Source organism: Jaculus jaculus, chromosome 1, assembly GCF_020740685.1.
Source record: "Jaculus jaculus isolate mJacJac1 chromosome 1, mJacJac1.mat.Y.cur, whole genome shotgun sequence".
Lineage (NCBI taxonomy): Eukaryota > Metazoa > Chordata > Mammalia > Rodentia > Dipodidae > Jaculus > Jaculus jaculus.
This window is the reverse complement of record NC_059102.1, coordinates 140,410,405-140,431,777: the sequence shown is the minus strand read 5'-3', so window position 1 is coordinate 140,431,777 and position 21,373 is coordinate 140,410,405. Positions and strand designations below refer to the sequence as shown.

Genomic DNA, 21,373 nt, shown 5'->3' with positions numbered 1-21,373 from the left:
TGATGGAAAATATTTGCTTATGAAGAAGATTGTCCTATGAATTGGCCCTGAGCTATTCAAAGTGCGCAGGCATCTAAGTGCAAGATGTTCTTTCCTGCCATTAGTCAACAGAATTAACTTTTCCAACAACCCTTGGCCAAAATTCAATTCCTTAAAGACTTGTTACATCTGTTTTCTTGAAAAAGTAGAAATGTTTTCCTCAATGGCATGTAAAATTATTTTTTCTTTTTCTTTTTTTTTTTTTTTTGGATAATTTCCTTCTGAGGGCTAGGAACCTGGCTCACCATGTGAGAGTGCTTGCTGTATAAGCATGAGGACCTGAGTTCAATCCCCAGCACCCATATAAAAAGCTGAGTGTGGCCACACAAGCCTGTAACCCCAGGTGGATTGCTGGTGCTCCCCTTTAGCCATCTAGCTAAAGACTGGAGACAGTTTCAGTGATACAAATAAGGTAGAAGGGTGATGGAGGATACCTGTCATCTTCCTCTAGCCTCAACAGCATGTGCAACTGAATACATATGTGGACACACCACACACATATATCACGTACACACACACCTAAAAATTAAAAACCAGATGATGTGTTTAAAAATTGTCTTGCTGGTAGAACAACTTAAAATTTCAGACTTTATTTCCCATCAATGCTTTACTTCAGTCCAAGAAGTTATGATGACATTAGTATTAAGAGAAATTTTATTTAAGTTTCTATTGGGGACATGGTATCAACAGTCTGCAAAAATGAGAACATAATCAATATGAATGGTGATGGGGTTAAAGTTTCTATACTAACTAGCATTGCCAAGAGATGTAGTCCCAACTATACGTACTACGTGACATTCAAGTAACTTAGCTTCTCTAAGGCTTAGTTTTTATCTTTTGGATAAACTACCCTGAATGTATGCCCTGTACCTGTCACAGATGATGGGCTAGATGGCTCGTGATGAACTCAGTTATTTATTATGCAGCATCTATGGCCAGAGTGTGATAAGGAACTCCAAAGAGGAGATGGGTCTGTCTCCCTATCTCTTACATCTAGACTGGCATTGGGGGTTCTCCTGACAGCTGAGACTAGAGAGTCAATTTTAGTCTTGTTCAACAGCCATGAGGACAAGCCCAGATTATCCTATGGATGAGACTCCATAGAATGGAAAGTTGTCACCTTGATTTTTTATTTTTGTTTTGTTTTGAGATAGCGTCTCACTCTAATCCATGCTACCCTGGAACTTACTATGTAGACCTAGTTGGCCTTGAATTTAAGGCAATTCCAAAAGCAGGGGTTACAGGCAACCATTTTGGCTGAAGGCATATTAGGCCAATCAGCTCCAGACTACACAGATGCATAAGTGATCCCAACTCCAAATCCCAGAGCTGCAACATTATCATTTATGCTACTTCATATATGGGCTTGTTGTTAGCAAAAGTTAGTTACAAATGCTATCTCAGAGGGCACTTCATCAGCCAGAAGGTACAAAATCCACTCAGCTCTACCACAAGTTACAGGCAATACTTACGGGTTGTGGTCACCTTCTTTAAGCCAGGGCCCCGGGTATTATTTTTCACGATGTGCAGAGATATTTCATATTCTTGCCCAGGAGCAAGACCAGTTTGTCGGTAAGAAGTCTCTGGCCTCCTCAAGCTTTTAGTGATTTCTCCCTCATCTTCTTTATTCTGTAATATAGAAGAAGCATGGTAAGGCTGAGAGGGGGTGTCTGTCTGCTTAGGTGTGTGTTTCATTCGTTTTTTCATATTGTTTCATTTATTCATTAAGGACTTCCCTATCCATCAGATAGTTGTATAAGGTGCTAAGGACATAGAAATAAAACAGTTCTCAAGTTGCTTTCTTCCTCTTACAGACTCCTCCACTTCTTGACATGAATGTCAAATGGAAAAGTGAGAAATCCAGAGGAATGCTGAAAACACAACCTCAACTTCAAACCTTCTTTCAGTAAACCAGCAGTTAGCACTCTAGAAGCTGAATGATTGAACCATGGACACATAGCCATTTGGTGGCACAGCATAGGTGCGCTGCTTCAGTGGGCTTCAGAAGAGGAATCTGTGACATTCTTAGAGACATGATATAGAGAGACTGGCTCTTTTTTTTTTTTTTCCTTTGCCTCCATATAGAGATTTGCAAGATGAAACCTACAATTGATTTAACTTTTATTTGTCTAAGATTCCAACCCCAGTGCTGTGTTTTTACTTATTAACATAGGAGGAAACCAGCATAAATTAAAATATGTTTGTGAGCACACAAAGTGATAGTACCTTGCTTCCATTCAATGCTGAGGAAGTCAAGTGACATAAAAGTATGCAGGACCTTTTGACCATGTGTGGTGTGCATGCATGTGCATATGTGGATGCATGGATGTGTGTGGGTGCCTGTGTGTGGAGGATAGAGGTTGATCTTGGGGTCTTTCTCAATAGCTTTCCACCTTATTCTTTGTGATAAGATCTCTTGTTGTATTGCTCGTACTCAGCTACACTAGCTAGTCAATGAGTCCCAGCCAGTAAACCTCAGGGATTCCCTCCCAGGGGATTATGGGTGCACATCATAGCATATGGATACTGGAAATCTAAGCTGAGGTTTTTATACTTACATGGAAGCATTTTACCCACTGAGCCATCTCCTCAGCCTCCTGACCATCTTTTTAAAAAATTAATTAATTAATTAATTAATTAATTTGAGAGCGACAGACACAGAGAGAAAGACAGATAGAGGGAGAGAGAGAGAATGGGCGTGCCAGGGCTTACAGCCTCTGCAAACGAACTCCAGACGCATGTGCCCCCTTGTGCATCTGGCTAACGTGGGACCTGGGGAACCGAGCCTCGAACCAGGGTCCTTAGGCTTCACAGGCAAGCGCTTAACCGCTAAGCCATCTCTCCAGCCCCTGACCATCTTTTGATAATCTATTTGACCATGAGGTCAAATACACCTGCTCCCTGGTGCTCCTCACCATATTCCTGAAGATGATTTCCCATGTCTCAAAAGCAATGTCTAGAGGATCCCACTCCACTTCCACAGATGTTTCCTTGATGGACTTGAATTTCAGGCCTTCGGGTGCAGGCAAATCTGTAAGGTTCAGGACAAATAGGACATAAGGAGGAGAGATAGAAGATGGGAGTCACACAATGGTAATTCCATTAAACTAGTGATGGACAGCTGTCATCCAGGGGCTGATAACAAGCAAAGGCTTGCTCAAGGGTTCTTCTGGTATGTTGTCTACTGTGGGACAGTATGAAAATTAACATTAGGATCATTTGGAATTTCACAGGGTTGAGTTTAATAAAGTACACACAAGCTTTGGAATCAGGCAGAACTTGGGCCAGCATCTAAGATACACCACTGTTAATACTGTGACCTTGGGCAAGTTGCACAAAATGCCCTGAGCCTACTTCTTCTCCTGGGAGAAGGAAGAGACTATGATAGCCCTTGGGAATGCATAAGGACAAAGTGATATGTTCCATGTAGCCTGCTTGGCCTGACTCTTAGTATGGAGCATGAGTTCAGTAAGTGGCAGCCAAAGCTATTATTAAGCAAGTAATGGTCAGTTTCTAGACAACAGCTTGCTTTTCTGACATGAAGGTAAACACACTGCTGCTTGGCTCTTGAAGGAACAACTTGAACTCTGATCTTCAATTAAAAAAAAGAAAATAAAACAATGAACTTGGTGTGATGGTAGTAGGATAGTTAAGAGTTAATCTTCCAGGACTTCCTGGGTTCAAATCCCAAACACCATCCTTGTTAGCCATTGGATTTTGGATGAGGTGCTTAGCTATCTAATCTCAGTTACCCCATCTGTCCATGGGGTTAAAAATTGCCCCTATCTCATAGGGTTAGGTGAGTAAGTATGTTATAACACTTGAAATAAAATTTGGTACACAGGTGGGCTAAGTCCATGTAAAACCAAGAGAAGATTCTCACTCACAGGTGGCCACCCTGGCACTGACAGGGATGCTCCGTTTGTTCTCCAGGATGGCGAACACACGGATGAAGTACTCTACGCCAGGCTCCAGCTCCCGGATGGTGGTGGATGTTTGGTCTCCAGGCACACGGAACTGCATCTCCAGGCCATCAGCATGAGTGGGTGTGTACACAATGAGGTACTCAGTGACCCGCATCTCATTGTCCCATGCCAGGTTTACAGTCTCTTCTGTCACTTCTGTCACGATGAGGTCTTTGGGAGGGGAAACTAAAAGAAACAAAACAGGACATCTGGGGTCAATAATGGACCCTGTGTAGAATCCTTCTAGGTTTTCTTCCTTGTCCTGTCTCTTCAGTGTATGCAAGAGAGATCTGGCTTCCTCTCCCCTGCAGTCCCACTCCCGTTGTTTCTAACATGTTTAACTTAGGACCCTGCTGTAACTCAGCTTTTCCACGCTTTCGTATTTATAGTTCTGAAGATCAATTCTAGGGCCTAGTGCATGCTATGTGAGAGCCCTTCATTCCCTTATCTCCCTTTTGTCTTTGTATTTTTAGTCAAGTCATTCTAAGTTGTCTAGGTTGACATTTACTTCTCTCTACACTTCAGGTAGTTCTTGAACCTGAGTTTCCTAAGTGTTGGGGATTACTGGCCTTTGCCCACAGGATGGTCTTTGAACTCTAGAAATCCATTGCCTTCAGGCTAAAGTAGTTTCTGATCAGCGGTGTGGCTTTCAGAGGTATTTGTGACTCAGCCCTCTCTCACTTCTTCACTCCAGCTCAGACTCATACCATTGGTATGGGAAAGTGCAGTCTGAGCTTGACTCCCTGTGAGTTAATCCAAATGGGCTCATATAGTCCAGTTTCTTCACTTCCCAGGTGAGAGTGTGGCAGAGGAATCTCCTCATGTTTCCCCACTTCATTTCATCAGATTTGCACCTCATGTATCCTCCTTGTGGGCTTATTGGCTTCAGCCTTGGTAAACACTGACCTATCTACATTTTCTGGCTACCAATGACAGATATTCTTCGTTTTGCTATGGAAATGAGAGAGATGCAAAGAAGATTCTCACTAAATATAAGTCATCTCTTTCCCTGGGTTTTCATTCAACCAGTATTTCCTGAGCACTTCACTGTATCCTGTTCGTGCTCAGTGCTGAGAACAGAGCTCCTACGGCAGTGCTCACACTCCTTGGATAAAGACAGTATTGAAAGACAACTCGACATTAAAAACAAATTGCCAACACTCCCATCAAGGCTCAGGGCCTGTTGTGGAAGAGTAGTCATGAAGATTGTAAGAGCCACAGAGTTGGTAGAAATGTCCTGAGGCACAGCCCCCAGAGTCCCTAATTACCCCACATTGAATACCAAGGGCCCTACTAAGGAGGGCCCTCAGGAAAATGGACACCAGGGTGAAGGGATTCAAAACCATAGCCTATGTAAAATATATACATTTATATAATTGAAAAAAATAATAGTTTAAAAAATACAGCTTAAGATATTGGTTTACTTGTATTCAATAGTTAGTTTTTCTTTTTAAGCTGATTGCATTTGAAAGAGTTTATTTTGTTTAAACTTGTCTATTCAGTTTGGCTGAATTGTCACTTCCATTTCAAATAGGAGTTGTTTTGGCTATTGCTTGAAAGTCAGTGGAGAGTAATCAAGAAAGAAGAGACTTTTGTTTCAACTACCTTCACTTCCCAGATGAGAGTGAGGCAGAGAAGTCTCCTCATGTTTCCCCACTTCATTTCATCAGATTTGCACCTCATCTATCCTCCTTGTGGGCTTATTGGCTTCAGCCTTGGTAAACACTGACCGAGCTACTTATTCCTGGCTAGTTATTCCTAGGTGTTGGTCATTACACTCAATAGGTGAGCCAGGCAAACTCAAGTACCATTTTTTTTTTTTTTTGGAAAGGAGACTGAGTTTATTTTATATACATTATAGTAAATTAATCTCTTTTATCCCCTCTCTTTGGCTCCCATTACCCTGGAGACCCTCCTCAGTGGGGTTGTGGTATTCACTGTAGGGTCTTGAAGGCCTCAGTCAGTCACTGTGGGTAGTGGGGGAACCATGCCTCAGGGTATTCCTACCCACTCTGTGGTTCTACAATCTTTCTGCCCCCTCTTCCACAGTGTTCCCAGATCCACAGCAGGCCTGTTGGCAGTCTGATTTGGTGTTGAGCTTTCTGTAGCTTTGACAGGTTTGAGTCATCCCCTTGTTGGTCACCATCAACATGGGGCTGGTTGTCAGGCTGGCAGTAAGAGCAGTTCAAATACCATGTTTTCTTGTCGTCAGGAAAATCACACCACTCCTTTGACCCTTCAAACCTTCAGCGAGGTAACCCTGTCCTGGAAGACGGGCCACAAGCCCCACTCAGTGAGCCAGGGTAAGCATGAGCCTGTTTAATACAGATACACTCATACAATCTGTGACAAGAATCCGTGCGGCTAAACCCAGACTTAGTTCTCTGACGGGTGCCAGGTCCGCTCTCCATCAGGGCCACATCCAAGCCAGCTTTGCATGTTGGTACTCACCTTGGGAGCAGTCTTCTCCCGTGTAGCCCGCGTTGCAGATGCAGCGGCCGGAGACACACTGCCCTAGGTTGCTGCAGTCACCCGGGCACGAGCGCTGCCCGCAGTCCAGGCCCGTGAAGCCCTCGCGGCAGACACACTGCCCATTCTCGCAGCGACCCTGCCCGTGGCAGTCGCCGGGGCACCTTCGTTCCTCGCAGTCTTTGCCGGTGAAGCCGTCGTGGCAGATGCACCGCCCGTTCACGCACCGGCCCTGGCCGTGGCAGTCGCTGGGGCAGGAGAGCTCGGAGCAGTCGGGCCCCGCGAAGCCCTGCTCGCACACGCACTGTCCCTGCACGCAGCGGCCCCGGTGGCTGCAGTCCCGCGGGCAGCGGCGCTCCCTGCAGTCCTCGCCGGTGTAGCCGTCGTGGCAGACGCACATGCCGTGCACGCAGCGCCCGTGCTGGTGGCAGTCGTTGGGGCAGCTCGCGTCGCCGCAGTCGAAGCCCTGGAAGCCCTGCTCGCACACGCAGCGGCCGTGCACGCAGCGGCCCCGGTTGTGACAGTCACTGGGGCACCGCCGCCGGCCGCAGTCCTCGCCCGTGTAGCCCTGGTCGCACACGCACTGCCCGTCGACGCAGCGGCCCTGCCCGCTGCAGCCGCGGGGACACCGCAGCTCCCCGCAGTCCGCGCCCGTGAACCCGTCGTCGCACTCGCAGCGCCCGTCGAGGCAGCGGCCACGGTGGTGGCAGTCGGCGGGACACCGCTTCTCGCTGCAGTCGGCGCCCGCGAAACCCTCGCCGCACACGCACTGGCCCTGCTCGCAGCGGCCGCGACCCTGGCAGGCGTTGGGGCAGGTGAGCTCCCCGCAGTCGTCCCCGGCGAAGCCCTCCTCGCAGTAGCAGGTGCCGTTGACGCAGCGGCCGCGGTCGAAGCAGTCGTTGGGACAGATGAGCTCGCTGCAGTCGTCCCCGGTGAAGCCCTCGTGGCACACGCATTCGTTCTCCACGCACCGCCCGCGGTTGAGGCAGTTGTTGAGACACAGGGGCTCCTTGCAGTCGTCACCTGCAAAGCCGTCTTGGCACACGCACCGGCCGTTCAAGCACGTGCCGTGCTCGACGCTGCAGGGCACAGGGCAGACCTCCTGGCCGCAGTCGACCCCCGCGTAGCCTTCGAAGCAGACGCACACCCCGTTCACGCACCTGCCCTGGTCGTTGCAGTCGCTGGGACAGGCCAGCTGGCTGCAGTCCTCGCCGGTGAAGCCCTCGTCACAGACGCACTGTCCATCCACGCACTGGCCTTGGAGGTGACAGTTGCCAGGACATTCGGGCTCAGAGCAATTGGGCCCTTTCCAGCCTGGCTCACACACGCAGCCACAGCCCTCCGTGCTGAAGTTGCCCCTGCCGCTGCAGAAGGGCCTGGTGTCCAGACGGCCTGCAGGGAGGACAATGGAGGTACTCGCATCGGGCGTCCATCCGAGGAATTTTTGGGTCCTGACTTGCAAAACCCACATCCAAATTCACACAGGTGGTGTTCGCAGCCTAGGTTTCATCTGGCTCGGAGACCAGCAGCTCAGTGTGGGAAACCACATTGGGATCGGCATGCAATGACAACAGCTACGATGCACTCAAAATTAAAGACTTGGGAGAGATGGCTTAGTGGGTAAAGGCACCTGCTTGCCAGATGCACAAAGTGGCCCATGCGTGTGGAGCAGAAGGTCCTGGCATGCCCATTCTCATCCTCTCTTTCCGTCTCTTATAAATGGGTAAGTAAAATGAAAAATAGATAGACTTATATGCAAGGATCATGTGAGTGTGTGTGTATGCGTACCCGCACCTTTCCACGCTGGGGGAAAGGATTCATAGGTTACACCCCATTGTCAAGAGGTCTCATGACTACAGGATGGCAGTCAGTGAATGAGTCACTGTGCTGTGGTGTGTAGGGTGCTGGTGCTGGACTAAGGTGCTGCTTCTCTGGTACCGAGTCAAGTCAGGTCGCTCTGACTCAGTAGCTCCGCTCTGGGAAGGGACCAAGACTGGAGCCCTGTGTGCTTTAGGGTCAGTGGAACTGACCATCTACTTCCTTGGGGACATGGGAATAAATGAGAACATTAAGTGCTCACTCTTCAGTTGATTGTGATTTCTTTCTGTTGCTTTTTGGGGGCTGGACTTTGGTATGTGAACTTCTGTGACATAAACTTTCTAATTTTCCCTAACTGCAATAGGATAGCTGGTGAGGGGCTTTCTAATTCTGTCAGGACACCTTTCTTGGATTCTGTACTCAGAAAACTTGAGTGCCTCTGTCTTTCCCCCTCACTGTGTGGAAGGCTGCAGTGGTGTGTGAGACTGAGGAATACAGGTCAGGGCTGATGGAACTCCAGCCCTCTGGCTTTATAAAATGCATATGTCATGTACATGCATTTTGGGTGTGTGTGTGTGTGTGTGTGTGTGTGTGAGGTGGGGGGAGGGAGAGATGACAACCTTGGGTGCTGTTCTTCAGGATTGCTCTCCATCTTTTTTAGTTTTGAAGACAAAAGTTTGTCATTGGCTTACAGCTCACCAATTAGGATAAGTTCCTAGTATCCACCTGACTGTCTCCCTAGTGCTGGAATTACAGGCGTGTGCCTGTGTGCCACTGCACCTGGCATTTTCCATGGGCACTGGAGAGTGAACAAAGGTTGTCATGCTTGCAAGGCAAGGACTCTACCAACTGAGCTATTCTTTTCAGCTACACTTTGAATCTTCAAGAGGGTTTGGCTCCACTTGCAAAAGTCACTTCTCTGATCTTCATGGAGATTAAGGAGAAGACACAATCCATTATCACGATCTTTGCAGCTAGACATAGATCATTTACAGGGTATCACCTCCTCAGTGATATCTGGAAGAATGGGTTTTTATTTTAAGTTTAAAAAGTGAGAAAGTAATGTGTCTTGCTCAGTATGGTGGCCATTAGCCACATATGGCTTTCAGGCAATGAAAATTGTACCTTGTCTGAGATGACATATGCTATAAGTATAAAATACATGCCAGATTTGGAATGGTTAACACAAAATAATAACATGCCAAATACACAGTTATGACCTTTATGCTGGTTGTAAATTGAAAATGAATATTTGGTTAAATAGACTTAAATAAAAAAGTTGATTTTTTTCACTTATTTATTTGCACTTTATCTAATGTGGCTACTGAAAAATTTAAGAATATTTTTCTGGTCATATTGTATTTTTATTAGATAGCACAACTTTAAATAATTATGTCAACCTACTCAGGCTTTAATCCTATTGTGTTTTGTCACTTACATATTTTTCCAGGGAATTGGCAGACAGAAAATGAAAACTAACTTATACATAAGAAAACATTTAAAATTACCTTAGGATTTTGAAGTCCCATTATACTCCTACTTATGGAGATTAAGTCTATGCTTGGTGTCACCATTTTGGAAGTTTTTTCTGAGTGATAGAAATAGAGACTTTTTTTTGTTTTTGTTTTTTCCTAGCCTAGGCTGACCTGGAATTCACTCTGTAGTCTCAGGGTGGCCTTGAAGTCACAGTAATTCTCCTACCTCTACCTCCCAAGTGCTGGGATTAAAGGTGTGAGCCACCAAACCTGACCTTAGAGACTGTTTTTGTTTCTGATTTGAAGTCAAACCTTCTGAAGATCTATGGATCTCAAGGAAGGAAGGTAAAAACATAATTTCTAAAGCTGCATAATTTCTTAAGTGTGGATGCACATGGGCACAGGCTATCCAAGGGACAGTGTGAGATACGGAGACACACAGATACATGAGAGTGGGTTAACTTCTTAAATCTAAATTCTTAGATCTGCAGAAGGGATGCTTTTAAAGGTTTAACAGAGCTGGTGAGAGCTCAGCTGGTAAAGTGCTTGCCTTATAAGCATAAGGATCTGAGTTCAATTCCCAACACCCATAATAAAAAAAAAGAAAAAAATTATAGAGCTGTTGGTAGGATCCAACATTATAGTAATTGTAGTGGCTGGCATATATAGGGGTCTCAAGCTATGACTGTGGTCACCATCGTGATCACAGTTAGAGTGTTATTATGCTGCAATATCCCACCCCATCCAATTCCTACTGATCAGCATCGCCCAGGTAACACTATATATTTGTAGGAACATAGGGACACAGAACACTGTGTGTTAAGATTTACCAAAGCCCCTCATTGAAAGACCCTGAAAAGCTCACCTCCTCTTCACTGCAGTCTCTTTGTATTATGGGGTGATAGGACTATAGCAGTCTTTTTCAGAGCATACTCTTTGGGAGAGAAATTTCATGGTATGTTTAGAGGGGTAGACAGAAGATTTTAGGATCAAATGTGTTTTGGCAACATATAATTGAAGTAAAATAAGATTTTAAACAGCATATTTCTTAAAAGACTAAAAATTACTGTGAGAAGTGTTTGTCACTTGGTCTCCTTTAAGAGCAGGAGAAAGTTCACTATGTTTTCCATATTTACTTGATCTATAATCTTTTGCGGGAGCTGACTCAGTTGGTAAAGTACTTTTTGTGCAAGTATGAGGATGTGAACCTCAATCAGCAGAGACTACATAAACGTGAAGCATACTGATGTACACCTGCAATCTCAGGGCTCAGAAGGCAGAACCAGGCACATCCCCAGGGCAAGCTGACTAGCTAGACCAGTCACAAGGGTGAGGTTCGGGTGCATGACCAACTTTGCCTCAGTGAGTAAGGTTGAGAGTGATTAAGAAAGATGCTCAACACTGACCTCTGGCCTCCACATACACACATGCAAATGTGTACCCGCTTGGACATGTTTATGAACTTGCATATACACACATATGCCACAAGCCTTTCACTTAATTAAATGAATAGCTCAATGAGCTAATTTCTTAGGGAACTCATTTTGGAAACTACTCAGAAATTCTTCTCTGCACATGATTTCTCCCATCTGCACAGGAAGTGGTCAGCCACCCTTAGCTCCTACCTTCTGCAGGCTGGAGACAACAGCCTGCTCCCATGGTGCACTGCTCCCGAAGGGAAGATACTAGCATCTCCAGCTCCTCCAGCCTGCTCAGGAGCTCCTTCACATCAGGAGCAGCTGCACAGCCACAGGCTCGGTGGGGGATGTTGATGCGATGTGTGAACACAATTTGGTTTCCCCCATCCACTGTGTGTTCCTGGAAGCTTCTGCTGGATTCTGGTGTCGGGGTCAAGTCTTTCTCCCCACTGGCTGACTCCAGATCTACTGAACATTGTGACCCCATAGGCAACTTGATGTTGTAGACATGATTGAACACCACTGGCTGATTATCCTCTGGTAGGGTAACATTCACCCCACTCTGTCGCTTGTGCCTGATGACTTTCTTGAGGACCCCACCTTCACAAGGTAGGGCAAGCAAAGCTAGGAAGATGCCTGGCAACAGCCAAGTCACAGCTCCCATGCTGGAGATGGGCTGAGTAAGTGTCTTTGGAGTTGTAGGTTGTCTCACTCCCAGGGGAATTTGAGACTTAGAAGTCCTGAGTAGAGTACAAGCCTGTAGTCCACAATATTGGAAGAATGATCTACAAGAAAACAAAAGGGAAGTAATAGCTATGAGTTTCTACTACTAATAGAATCTATACAAGAGCTCTTCTATTTTTTCCTTTATTTTATGTTGTACAGAGGCTATAAAATGGCCTCTAAATGGATTTTGCAAAATTGAAGGAATTATTTCACACACTATTTTGGAAATGTAGGGAGACACCAAGGAATGAGAAAATGTCAAAATACTGGAAATTAGATAGACATAGATTTACATCACAGTTTCAGATCTGAGCCTTCTAGTAAATTGTATTTAGCAAGTTTCTTTCCCCTGTGTCAATTTGTGTACAATGAAGATCATAATGGCTAATGACTTGATTGAAACAATGATAGAAGAACATTAATTGGAAACCATTTGTGTGTTCATCACCTTTCCATGTTTGTTGATCATATACTCTGAGGGAATTATTGTAGTACTAGGAAGGACATAGTCCCAGCAGTTGTTTGAGGACTCCTGGCTCTAACGTCAGACCTTCAGAGTCAAATGGCCCATTTGCTCTGCTGTCATGGGAGGTAGGGGCCAAGATAAAGCACAAGAGATGGCATATTAGATTTTTAATTCCATTGAACTTCTTTCTAGTTATGTGGCTGCTGGCATTGTTAGTATGCCTTTCTTATACTTCAAATTCTCTTCTACTTGATGCTTATCCACCATCTTCAGTAGTCTAGGTTCTAGGACATATGGGCAGAATGCTTCTAAACCAACTGTACAAACTGAGATCCACAACAATAGTGGACCCAGAAAGGATGTTCATGAGCATCTAATGTCTGTGATCAAACAGCACTGAAAAAATTCCTATTACATTTTCCATGTGCCAAAGTTGTATAGATGGTAAAAATTAATATAAGGATACATGTCTGCCTTTAATTAATTTAACAATAGAATTAAGAGAAAAGTGGAATCATCAATTCAATATTTAGGGAACAAAGGAAGAGGGAACCCAGTAGATTAATTTTGGTGGCAGAAAATTTAATTGCTTATATGCTTTGAAATCAAGTTAATTGCCAAAAGAATATCAGAGTGTTCAGGGTTATTGGAGAGGATGAATTTTAAGGCAAGCTATAAGTAGTAAAGATGATAAAATGAGCCAAGAGCATGGAGGGAAACATTTTACCCCAAGGTGGCCAAGAAAGAGAGAGAGAGAGAGAGAGAGAGAGAGAGAGAGAGAGAGAGAGAGAGAGAGAATGGCTGTGCCAGTATCTGTTGCCACTGCAAATGAACTTCCAGACACATGTACCACCTTGTGCATCTGGCTTTACATGGGTACTGGGGAATTGAACCTGGATCATTTGTATTTGCTGACAAGTGATTTAACCACTAAGCAATCTCTACAGCCCCTAATTATGGCTTAATTTTTTATTAGTTATGTACACAGTGTGTATACAGCCATATTGGTACCATTGTTAGCCTCCTCCCTGTCCTCCCCACTCTTAAGGGACCCTCCTCATTGGGAAATGTGTGTGGTGCATTGTGGGGTTAGCCATCAGTTATGGAGAAGAGTGTATAATGTCCCAACATGTGGCTCTAACAATCTTTCCACCCCCTCTTCCATGAATTTTCCTGAGCCATGTGGGGTTTGCTTTAGGTCTACTTCAGTAATGAGGTCTTGGGAGCCTCTGTGTCTCTGGATATCTGGTTCAGTAGGAGTTGAGTGCTTTCTGTGTCTATCTCCTTCACCCTTGTGTGGGTACCAGTTTCACCAAGAAAGAAACACTCTTGTTCATTTCCCCAATTACTCTAAGGTTTCAGCTCGGGTCTGGTGAGGTGTGATGGTCTGATTCTCTCCTTATGGCTTTTAACCTATATGGGCAACCAGGTAGAGAGCTGGTTGAGAAATTATTGAGGGAAGATATGACTGCATGGATAAACTTTGGGCAGTTTCAATTCTAACTGTAATAACAACTTAGATTCATAAGAGACGAATCCATACATAATATGAAGACACTCATTGTCCTCATTCATTGGGGAATGCACTTGAATATAGTTCAAATCAGAGAGTTATCTGATTTTAATAAGTCACCCTTCTGCCTGCACTATTCTTACAGTTACATACTCTAGACTAGGCATTTACATCATTTAGTTGAGGTATTTTGATCACTTATCATTTAAGAAGCATTTTTTTTTTGTTTGCTTTTCTTTTGAGGCCAAGTCTCACTACTAGCCCAGACTGAGGTTGACATGGAACACGCTCTATAGCCCAGGCTGACCTGGAACTCATGGCAAACTTATACCTCAGCCTTCTGAAGTATCATGATTAAAGGTATGAGCCACTGCTCCCAGATCTATAAGAAGTTTTCTAACTTTGTGTGTCTGTGTTTGTGTGTGTGTGCTCATGCACATACATGTGAACGTTCTGTTAGATCATGGTACTCTGAAAGTTAGGGATGGTTTTGTTGTGCTTTGAGAAAGACCAACCATACCTTCATTGTCAGTAAAAATGATTCCTCTGACAATTAAGATACTCCTGGGCTGCTTACTAGCTTTGTGACTTTGGCAACCTACCTATCCTTTCTAAACCATGACTTCATTCATGGAGTAGGAGTCAAACCATTTCTGAAGGAATTAAGGATTACAGACATGTTCATAAGCACTGAAACTGGTGTCAGTCTCATTGTAGGCACTCAATAAATAGTAAACTATTATTTTGTTGCATTTTGGGGAACAAAACCAACTAAGAGATTATAAATTTCTTCTCCTCCTTCCTTTTTCTCCTCCTCCCTCCTCCTCTTCCTCTTCCTCTTCTTCTTCTTAAACTGGAGTTTAACCTCCTATTTGTCTTCAGTCCTAAATTCATTAGCAACTTGGACCTCAACCAGAGAAGTTGCAGAAATCATTGATGGAAGAGAAAGGAAGACTTGGTAAGATCAATTTACTAGAACTATCAATATATATCCTAGACAGGAAATTCTCAAAGAAAGTAAAAACTTAAAAAAACATTTTTTTTTATGTTTTATTCATTTATTAACAAGAAACACAGAAAGGGAGGTAAAGAACAGGCATGTCAGGTCCTCTAGTTACTGCAAGCAAACTCCAGATGCATGTACCACCATGTGCATCTGGCTTATGTAGGAACTGGGCAATCAAACCTGGGTCCTTAGGCTTCACAGGCAAGTGCCTTAACTGCTAAGCCAAACTTCCAGCTTGTAAAAACTTTTAAGAATGCAAAATATTCTTGTGAAGACAACTGGCTGGTTTAATGCCTTCTTTGAAGATAATCCTGGGGAGTGATTGCTTATGATTACAGTTTGAGATATTTAGGTTAGACAGAAAGAATCAAGTTCCAGTGTCAGAGATTTTAAATTTCAGGATGAGCAGAATAATCTATAAGGACCCTAGAAAGTACAAGTTGATTCTTAGCTTCGAAGGAAATGATAATGAAAGGCCTGGAAACATGTTGTAGGAGCCAGGAATTAGACTGCATGTTTATCCTGTAGCTGAGAAAACTTATGTTCATTTCAGTGGGGTATGTAGGTTAGGTTTATCATGTATAATCCTAGGGAATCAGATGCTAGTCCCCCTCTCGCATGTAGATGTGAACCATGTGGTGGTGGTGGCAGTGTGTATGTTAGATGGTGTGTGTGCTATATGTGTGTGACGCTTATGTGTATGCAGTGTCCCAGGGGCACATATGTGAAGGCCAGAGAACATATGATGTTTTTCTATATAAAATTTATTTATGAATTTCTTTGAATGGAATCTGTTTCTGAACCCAGAAGTATAGTTTTCACAAGCCCCAGACATTCTCTGGTCCCTGCTCCACACAGGATTGGGGCATCAAACTCAGATGTTCTCAGGCCCTCATACACCTTTGTGCTTGTGCAACAAGCCATTCCCTTAGCCCTGGGCTTGTCTTTATGCCTTCAAAGGACAGAGCAAGTGTGTGTGTGTGTGTGTGTGTGTGTGTTGTGGGAGAGAGGGTTGATAAGAAGAAGGAAATTTCAGCACAGCAGATAATTTTCCTAGATGAGTTGTTTGGAGCTAACTTTTCAAAATCAGCAAGAGATAAAGTAAAGGTTACTTTTAGGAAGCTCACCACAAGACAAAGACTGCTGTAAGATGAAAGAATCAACAGTCTTGGAGTTTTTTTTTCCTGGTCACAGCTGGAGAATAAACACTAAATGGTTTCAGTTTTAAATGTTTTATTCTTATCTGGATATCCTTATGGGCTGGAGATATACTTCAGAATTAGTTACTGATGACTCCATGTTTAGCAGCTCATGGAATATATTTATCTTGTTGACTTAGATACGAACATAGAATGTCCTAGATTTGGAGGGACAAGGATGATTCTTACTGTTTAAAAGATGCAACTGAGCTGGGGAGGTTGCTCAGGGGATAAAGTGATTGCTGTGTAAGTGTGAGCACGTGAATTTGGATCTTCAGAACCCATGTGAAGCCAGGTGTTAAACCACATCTGTAATCTCAGTGTGACTGTGGTGAGAAGGGAGGTAGAGACAGGAGAATCCTTGGAAGCTCACAGGACAGCTGGTCTGGCATAGACAGTGGTGAACAAGAGATACAAGGTGGAGGGTGAGAGCTGACACACTAGGTTGTCCTCTGATCTCGATATTCATGCACACATACCACACATACACATACAAAATTGACAAAACACACAAATGCAAATGACTTTATTTCCACACCATTTTGGCATGTAGGACCGCAAAATTTCCTTCTGGCTGATAGGAAAGAGAATTTTATTGCACCCGGTCAGTCAAGCATGGGGTTGCTTACACAGACATTTTTAAATGCTCTAGAAATTCCTCACCCCTCGTCCCTCCCAACATCCATAAATTCCATCTTGGAATGTGTCAGGAAGAGCCAGGAGCCAGGAAATGGCCTTACATGTGGAATTTTTTTCCTAGGCCAACTGATCCAGCACAACCTGGGTCATAAAAAGAATTGAGAAAACTTAAAATGACAAACCAAAGACCGTTCTTAGGCCTGGCGGTTTCAGTTCTAGCACCGAGGAGCGTTTGTCCATTTAGGAAAGGATCACGGTGCTGTACTTGACACCCAGTTAGTATAGCAGTGCAGTAGAAGCAGCAATTGTCCCAGAGGCCTGATAATGAATTCATTTTAAAATTGATTTATTCTTATACTTAGTAGAGATACATTTAAGTAATGTGACAAAAGGCTTCGGGATAGGCTGGGGGTTGTCAAATCTTTCAAGGTTCAGTGATGAACAGCTTGATATTGCACCTTATGAATTCAAAGTCTGGTCAAGTAGGTGGACAGATAAACAGATTGTCACAGGGAAGAATTATAAAAAATGATAGGCAGTTGTAATGATTCTGTATAGTAGCTATGAATGTATGTGAATGTGTAATATTGCCTTTGTAGGTCTTAAGCTTCTCGACTGTAAAATGACAACACTAATATCAAGTACACAATGGATTTATTTCAAATGAAAGTGAAAAGTGAAGTTTCAATGAGATAATTCATTCAAGACACAGTAGCGGACCCTTTAGAGGAAGGAGGCCTGCTACCTAGTATGCATGATAGCATGTATCTTTTGTTTGCAGAAGGTGAGAGAATGCTATAAAGCTCCTTCTTCCCTAAATGTCCACTTGTCTGTCGAAGCTCATGGTTGATTTTTACATGAGGTGGCTAATCCTCAGTGTTGCTGCTAGTCTAATATCAGGGATACTCTGAAATCCTAAGAGTAAAGAGGCCGTGGCTACAGACCAGGGGTTTCCCTAGCCTATGTAGTCTAATTCAGTAGCAGAACAAGGGAGTGAATGAGCTGGGTGGGGTTCTTTTCTGGGAGGTCAGTGTCTTGGCCAAGGTTTCCCAGAGGCAGAGCTGCTGTTGGGATGGTTGTTCATGTTGCCAAGCCAGGGCTTTCTCCAGAACAGTCTGTCTGTGGTTTAGTCTTTCAAAACTGTGCTCTTAATGGAAAACACTTGGCCCAGATTCCCAGTACTTTCCATACACCGCCAGAAATAAGATTATAGAATCAAAAAATCATACTTGTCTTAGCAGCAAATATAGATGATCACTGAGTCCAGTTGTGGCCAATGAGTGGCACCCACATTTATTCTGGGGCATAGAGAAGACATTATTAATCAACAATGACACACTTCTGGGTAGTCCCACTACAGAATTATTCTAAACCCCTCATCCCAGGCAGCCATTTACAATTAAACAGAGTGAAAAATATTTATCTGAGTACATATTTATTTATGGGAACAATTACACTGTAACACCCAGAGAGTCACACAGTCAATAACTGATAAAGCTAATATTAAAGCCAAAAGGTTCTACCTCTAGACAAAGGAATTTGACTGATATTTATCTCCTCCCTGGTCCTTTGGGAGGCACTCAAATAAAAATACACATGTATAGCATTGTTACTGTGGTCAGTGATGTTATATACCTGAAATGTGCCAATACATGAGCTCTTCAGTGTTCTTGCCACACACAGTTTAAGCTAACTGCAAGATGGTAGATGTGTTAATTATCTCAATGCTGATAACTATTTCACAATGTGGATATATGAGCTAATATATGAAATACAGATACTTTTCAACTATATCTAAATAATTCTAGAAAAAAAAATCAAAGGAGTAGATATGAAAAATTTCCATTAATTCTTAGCTTTACTATTGTAGTGGTTTCCAGAGAAAAATATCAATGATAGGAAGTTGAAGAAAACCTGTGTCTAGACTTCTTGATTTTGTAGGTTATTATTATTATTATTTTTTTGCTTATCCATTCATCCACCTAACCATCCATTTGCCTACCTTTTCAATTAAAGCTTATCAAATATCTACCATATGCTAGCCATACCTTCATTGAAGCGTGGATGACACAACAGTAGAAAAGATAAGCATGCTTCTAACAGTGCTTATATTTTCTTCCCAAAGGATTGCAAAGTGTAAATATTTTTGGAACTATGCATCAAGGATTAATAGTTATTATACTCATAGTTCCCACTATAAACCATGAACATGGGGTGCACTCCTTAGCCAAACACAAGGTCATACATGTTGAGATTCTTTAAAAGATAAATTTTGTTTACTTTCTGTGGGCTGCACAATGTACAGGATACTGGGGAGAAGAGGCTGGGTAAGAAGCTTCTCTTTATTCTCAAATATTGAAGAAACTAGAAGAAGATATAAGATAGGCATGACACCAGTGTTAGCCTGAATGACAGAACTGAACTCTGGTCTGGGGAGTTGATGGAGGACTTCCTGGAAGAAGAAGGGCAGAAGGGACCTTGGAAGATCTGGGAGAGGTTGATTTATTAGCAGTGATGATAGAAGTACATATATGTTATCAACTGTCATTCACTGAGTGTGCGTAGTTTTGCCAGAGGCTATGCTAAGTGTTTTAAGAGTCTAATTTCAAATTCCTCCCAAATTATAGGCACAATCATATACGTAGGGCTTCATCTTTATCTTTACTTTGCAGATGAAGATGCTGAGGTGATGAGTTATCGAGTGGTTTGTATGAGCTCAGGGTCAGCTAGGTTGTAGAGTCAAGATGGGAACTCAAGTCCATCTGAATCTGAAAGTGGTGCTTTGAATTATCATCTGACATGGCTGCACTGGAAGCCATGGGCAGGAGAGCAGACCCTGACCTCTTTACATCACTTCCAAATACTGACTGATGGGGATGGTATCAATTAATTCCTTAGGCTCAGAATCTAATGGGGCTATGTAGTGATCATTGGATGGGCTGAGGGCATGAAGCAAACTGATGGGCACCTGGAGATGCTGCTACTTCTGCTCCACTTGTAGACAGTATCCTGAATGCTATTAGAAAGCCTACTTTCTACTTTTGAGTAGGCAGTCCTATCTGTCCTTCAAGGTGAAACCAAAATAAAAATCTATTACTAGAAGTATACTCAGATAATTCAGCCAAAATTGATCTTTCCCTCACCTGAATTATTTGAGTACATAACCTGGTACTATCTCCATCACCTGTCATTTAAAATAATTTACATGACTTTATATGCCCATTTTATTATAATTAGGAAATTAGTTAATTCTACTTTGTACTCATATTAGACTAATTACAATGAATCTGCCTGTACTTTGTGTACTGTTAGGCCATATAAGGACTGTAGCTCCATGAGGACAGGAACTATGTATACAACATGCATTTCTGCATGCCCAACACACACATTGTGTCTAGAATACCACGAATCCTCATTCTACAGTGTATTTGGTTCAAGTGTTCTGAGGCCTGATGATAATCTGGAAATAGTTCTGCCACAGCTCATTTAGCATTTCACTTTAGACTCAATTCAAATGGTTAATATTAAGTATAAAACCTCTCAATATTGAGTTTTCCTTTAATAAGGTGTTTGGATGAAAAACCTGGTAGAGTTTTGTGCCTCTCTCCCTCCTGCTCCTTGAACAGAAGTTTCATTACCAACCAAATTAAATCTCCAAATCTTAATGCATAAAATGTTTCCATCTAGACTAAATAATGAGATTCATATTTGTGGTTTAGTATACCTAAGAAAAGCTGAGATGAAATATGACTAGGTCCATTGATACAGTCAGACCACAAACTACTCTGGTATGGTCTGGTTTCAATTTTTGAAATGAAACTCTGCAGAACACACGTTTTCTCTCTTCTATTTCTTGCCTAGACAGAAAAGAAAATAAAATGTGGGTCTAACCAAGTGGCAACCATATAGATTCCTATAAAATGCTGGAAAACTTTTTCAAAAAATAGATTTGAATTCACTTCCCCATGAAACAATGACCTATTCTATCCATCCAGAATTTTAAGCAATGTAGTTGGCTCTTTCACAGGTCTCAAATGCTTGAGCCAAGGTTAAGGGATTAAAGGTATTTATCTGGGAAGGACAGGTTACAGACACAGCTCAGCACAGGAACAGGGGGGTGTGAATGTACATACCAAGTATTTGGCATAATGTGCCTAGAAGGTTTGTGAATATCTTCTGGCATGATTGTGCTGATATATTCAAAAGAACAGATTTCTGCTTGACTGAGATCTGCTAAAAATGGAGCCAGATAGAAATACTGGCCATTACGAAAGCCAATAGGAGTCAGGATCAACCAATGTTGGTAAGCTTTGATAGAAGCTAACTCCTAAAATAAAAGTAGGACTCTATAATGGGTGGAAGGAAACCAGACAGTTGGGGAAAACTGAACCTATACTAGTAATTAATTAGTGTGGGGCCAGGCAAGTCTTCCCGACCTTTCCTACTTTCCCTTCTCGAAATGGGATCATCTTAAAGACTACAATAGTAAATAACACTGACTGAACACATCTGTTCTTTACCTATCCTCTGTGGATTATCTCATTTATTCTTCTCCAAGATACTTTAGTTTCCTCTGTTCACAAATGAGGAAACTGAGGTGACATATCTAGAAAAGAGAAGAGGAATTTAATTCAGGTGGA

General features: G+C 43.0%; 1 protein-coding gene across 8 annotated transcripts in view; it reads right to left on the bottom strand.

The window, feature by feature from the left end:
* The window catches only part of Tnc (tenascin C), a 93,835-nt gene that overhangs the window by 56,154 nt on the left and 16,308 nt on the right, over positions 1 to 21,373 (bottom strand). For all 8 annotated transcript variants that reach the window (XM_004662739.2, XM_045133401.1, XM_045133404.1 and 5 more), the window contains exons 2-6: positions 11,392 to 11,969; positions 6,456 to 7,865; positions 3,927 to 4,190; positions 2,955 to 3,070; positions 1,512 to 1,668 (exon numbers count right to left, since the gene is read on the bottom strand). In XM_004662739.2, the coding sequence (XP_004662796.2) occupies positions 1,512 to 1,668; positions 2,955 to 3,070; positions 3,927 to 4,190; positions 6,456 to 7,865; positions 11,392 to 11,848 (2,404 nt within the window). In that variant the 5' untranslated portion in view covers positions 11,849 to 11,969. The remainder of the gene's footprint in view (positions 1 to 1,511; positions 1,669 to 2,954; positions 3,071 to 3,926; positions 4,191 to 6,455; positions 7,866 to 11,391; positions 11,970 to 21,373) is intronic.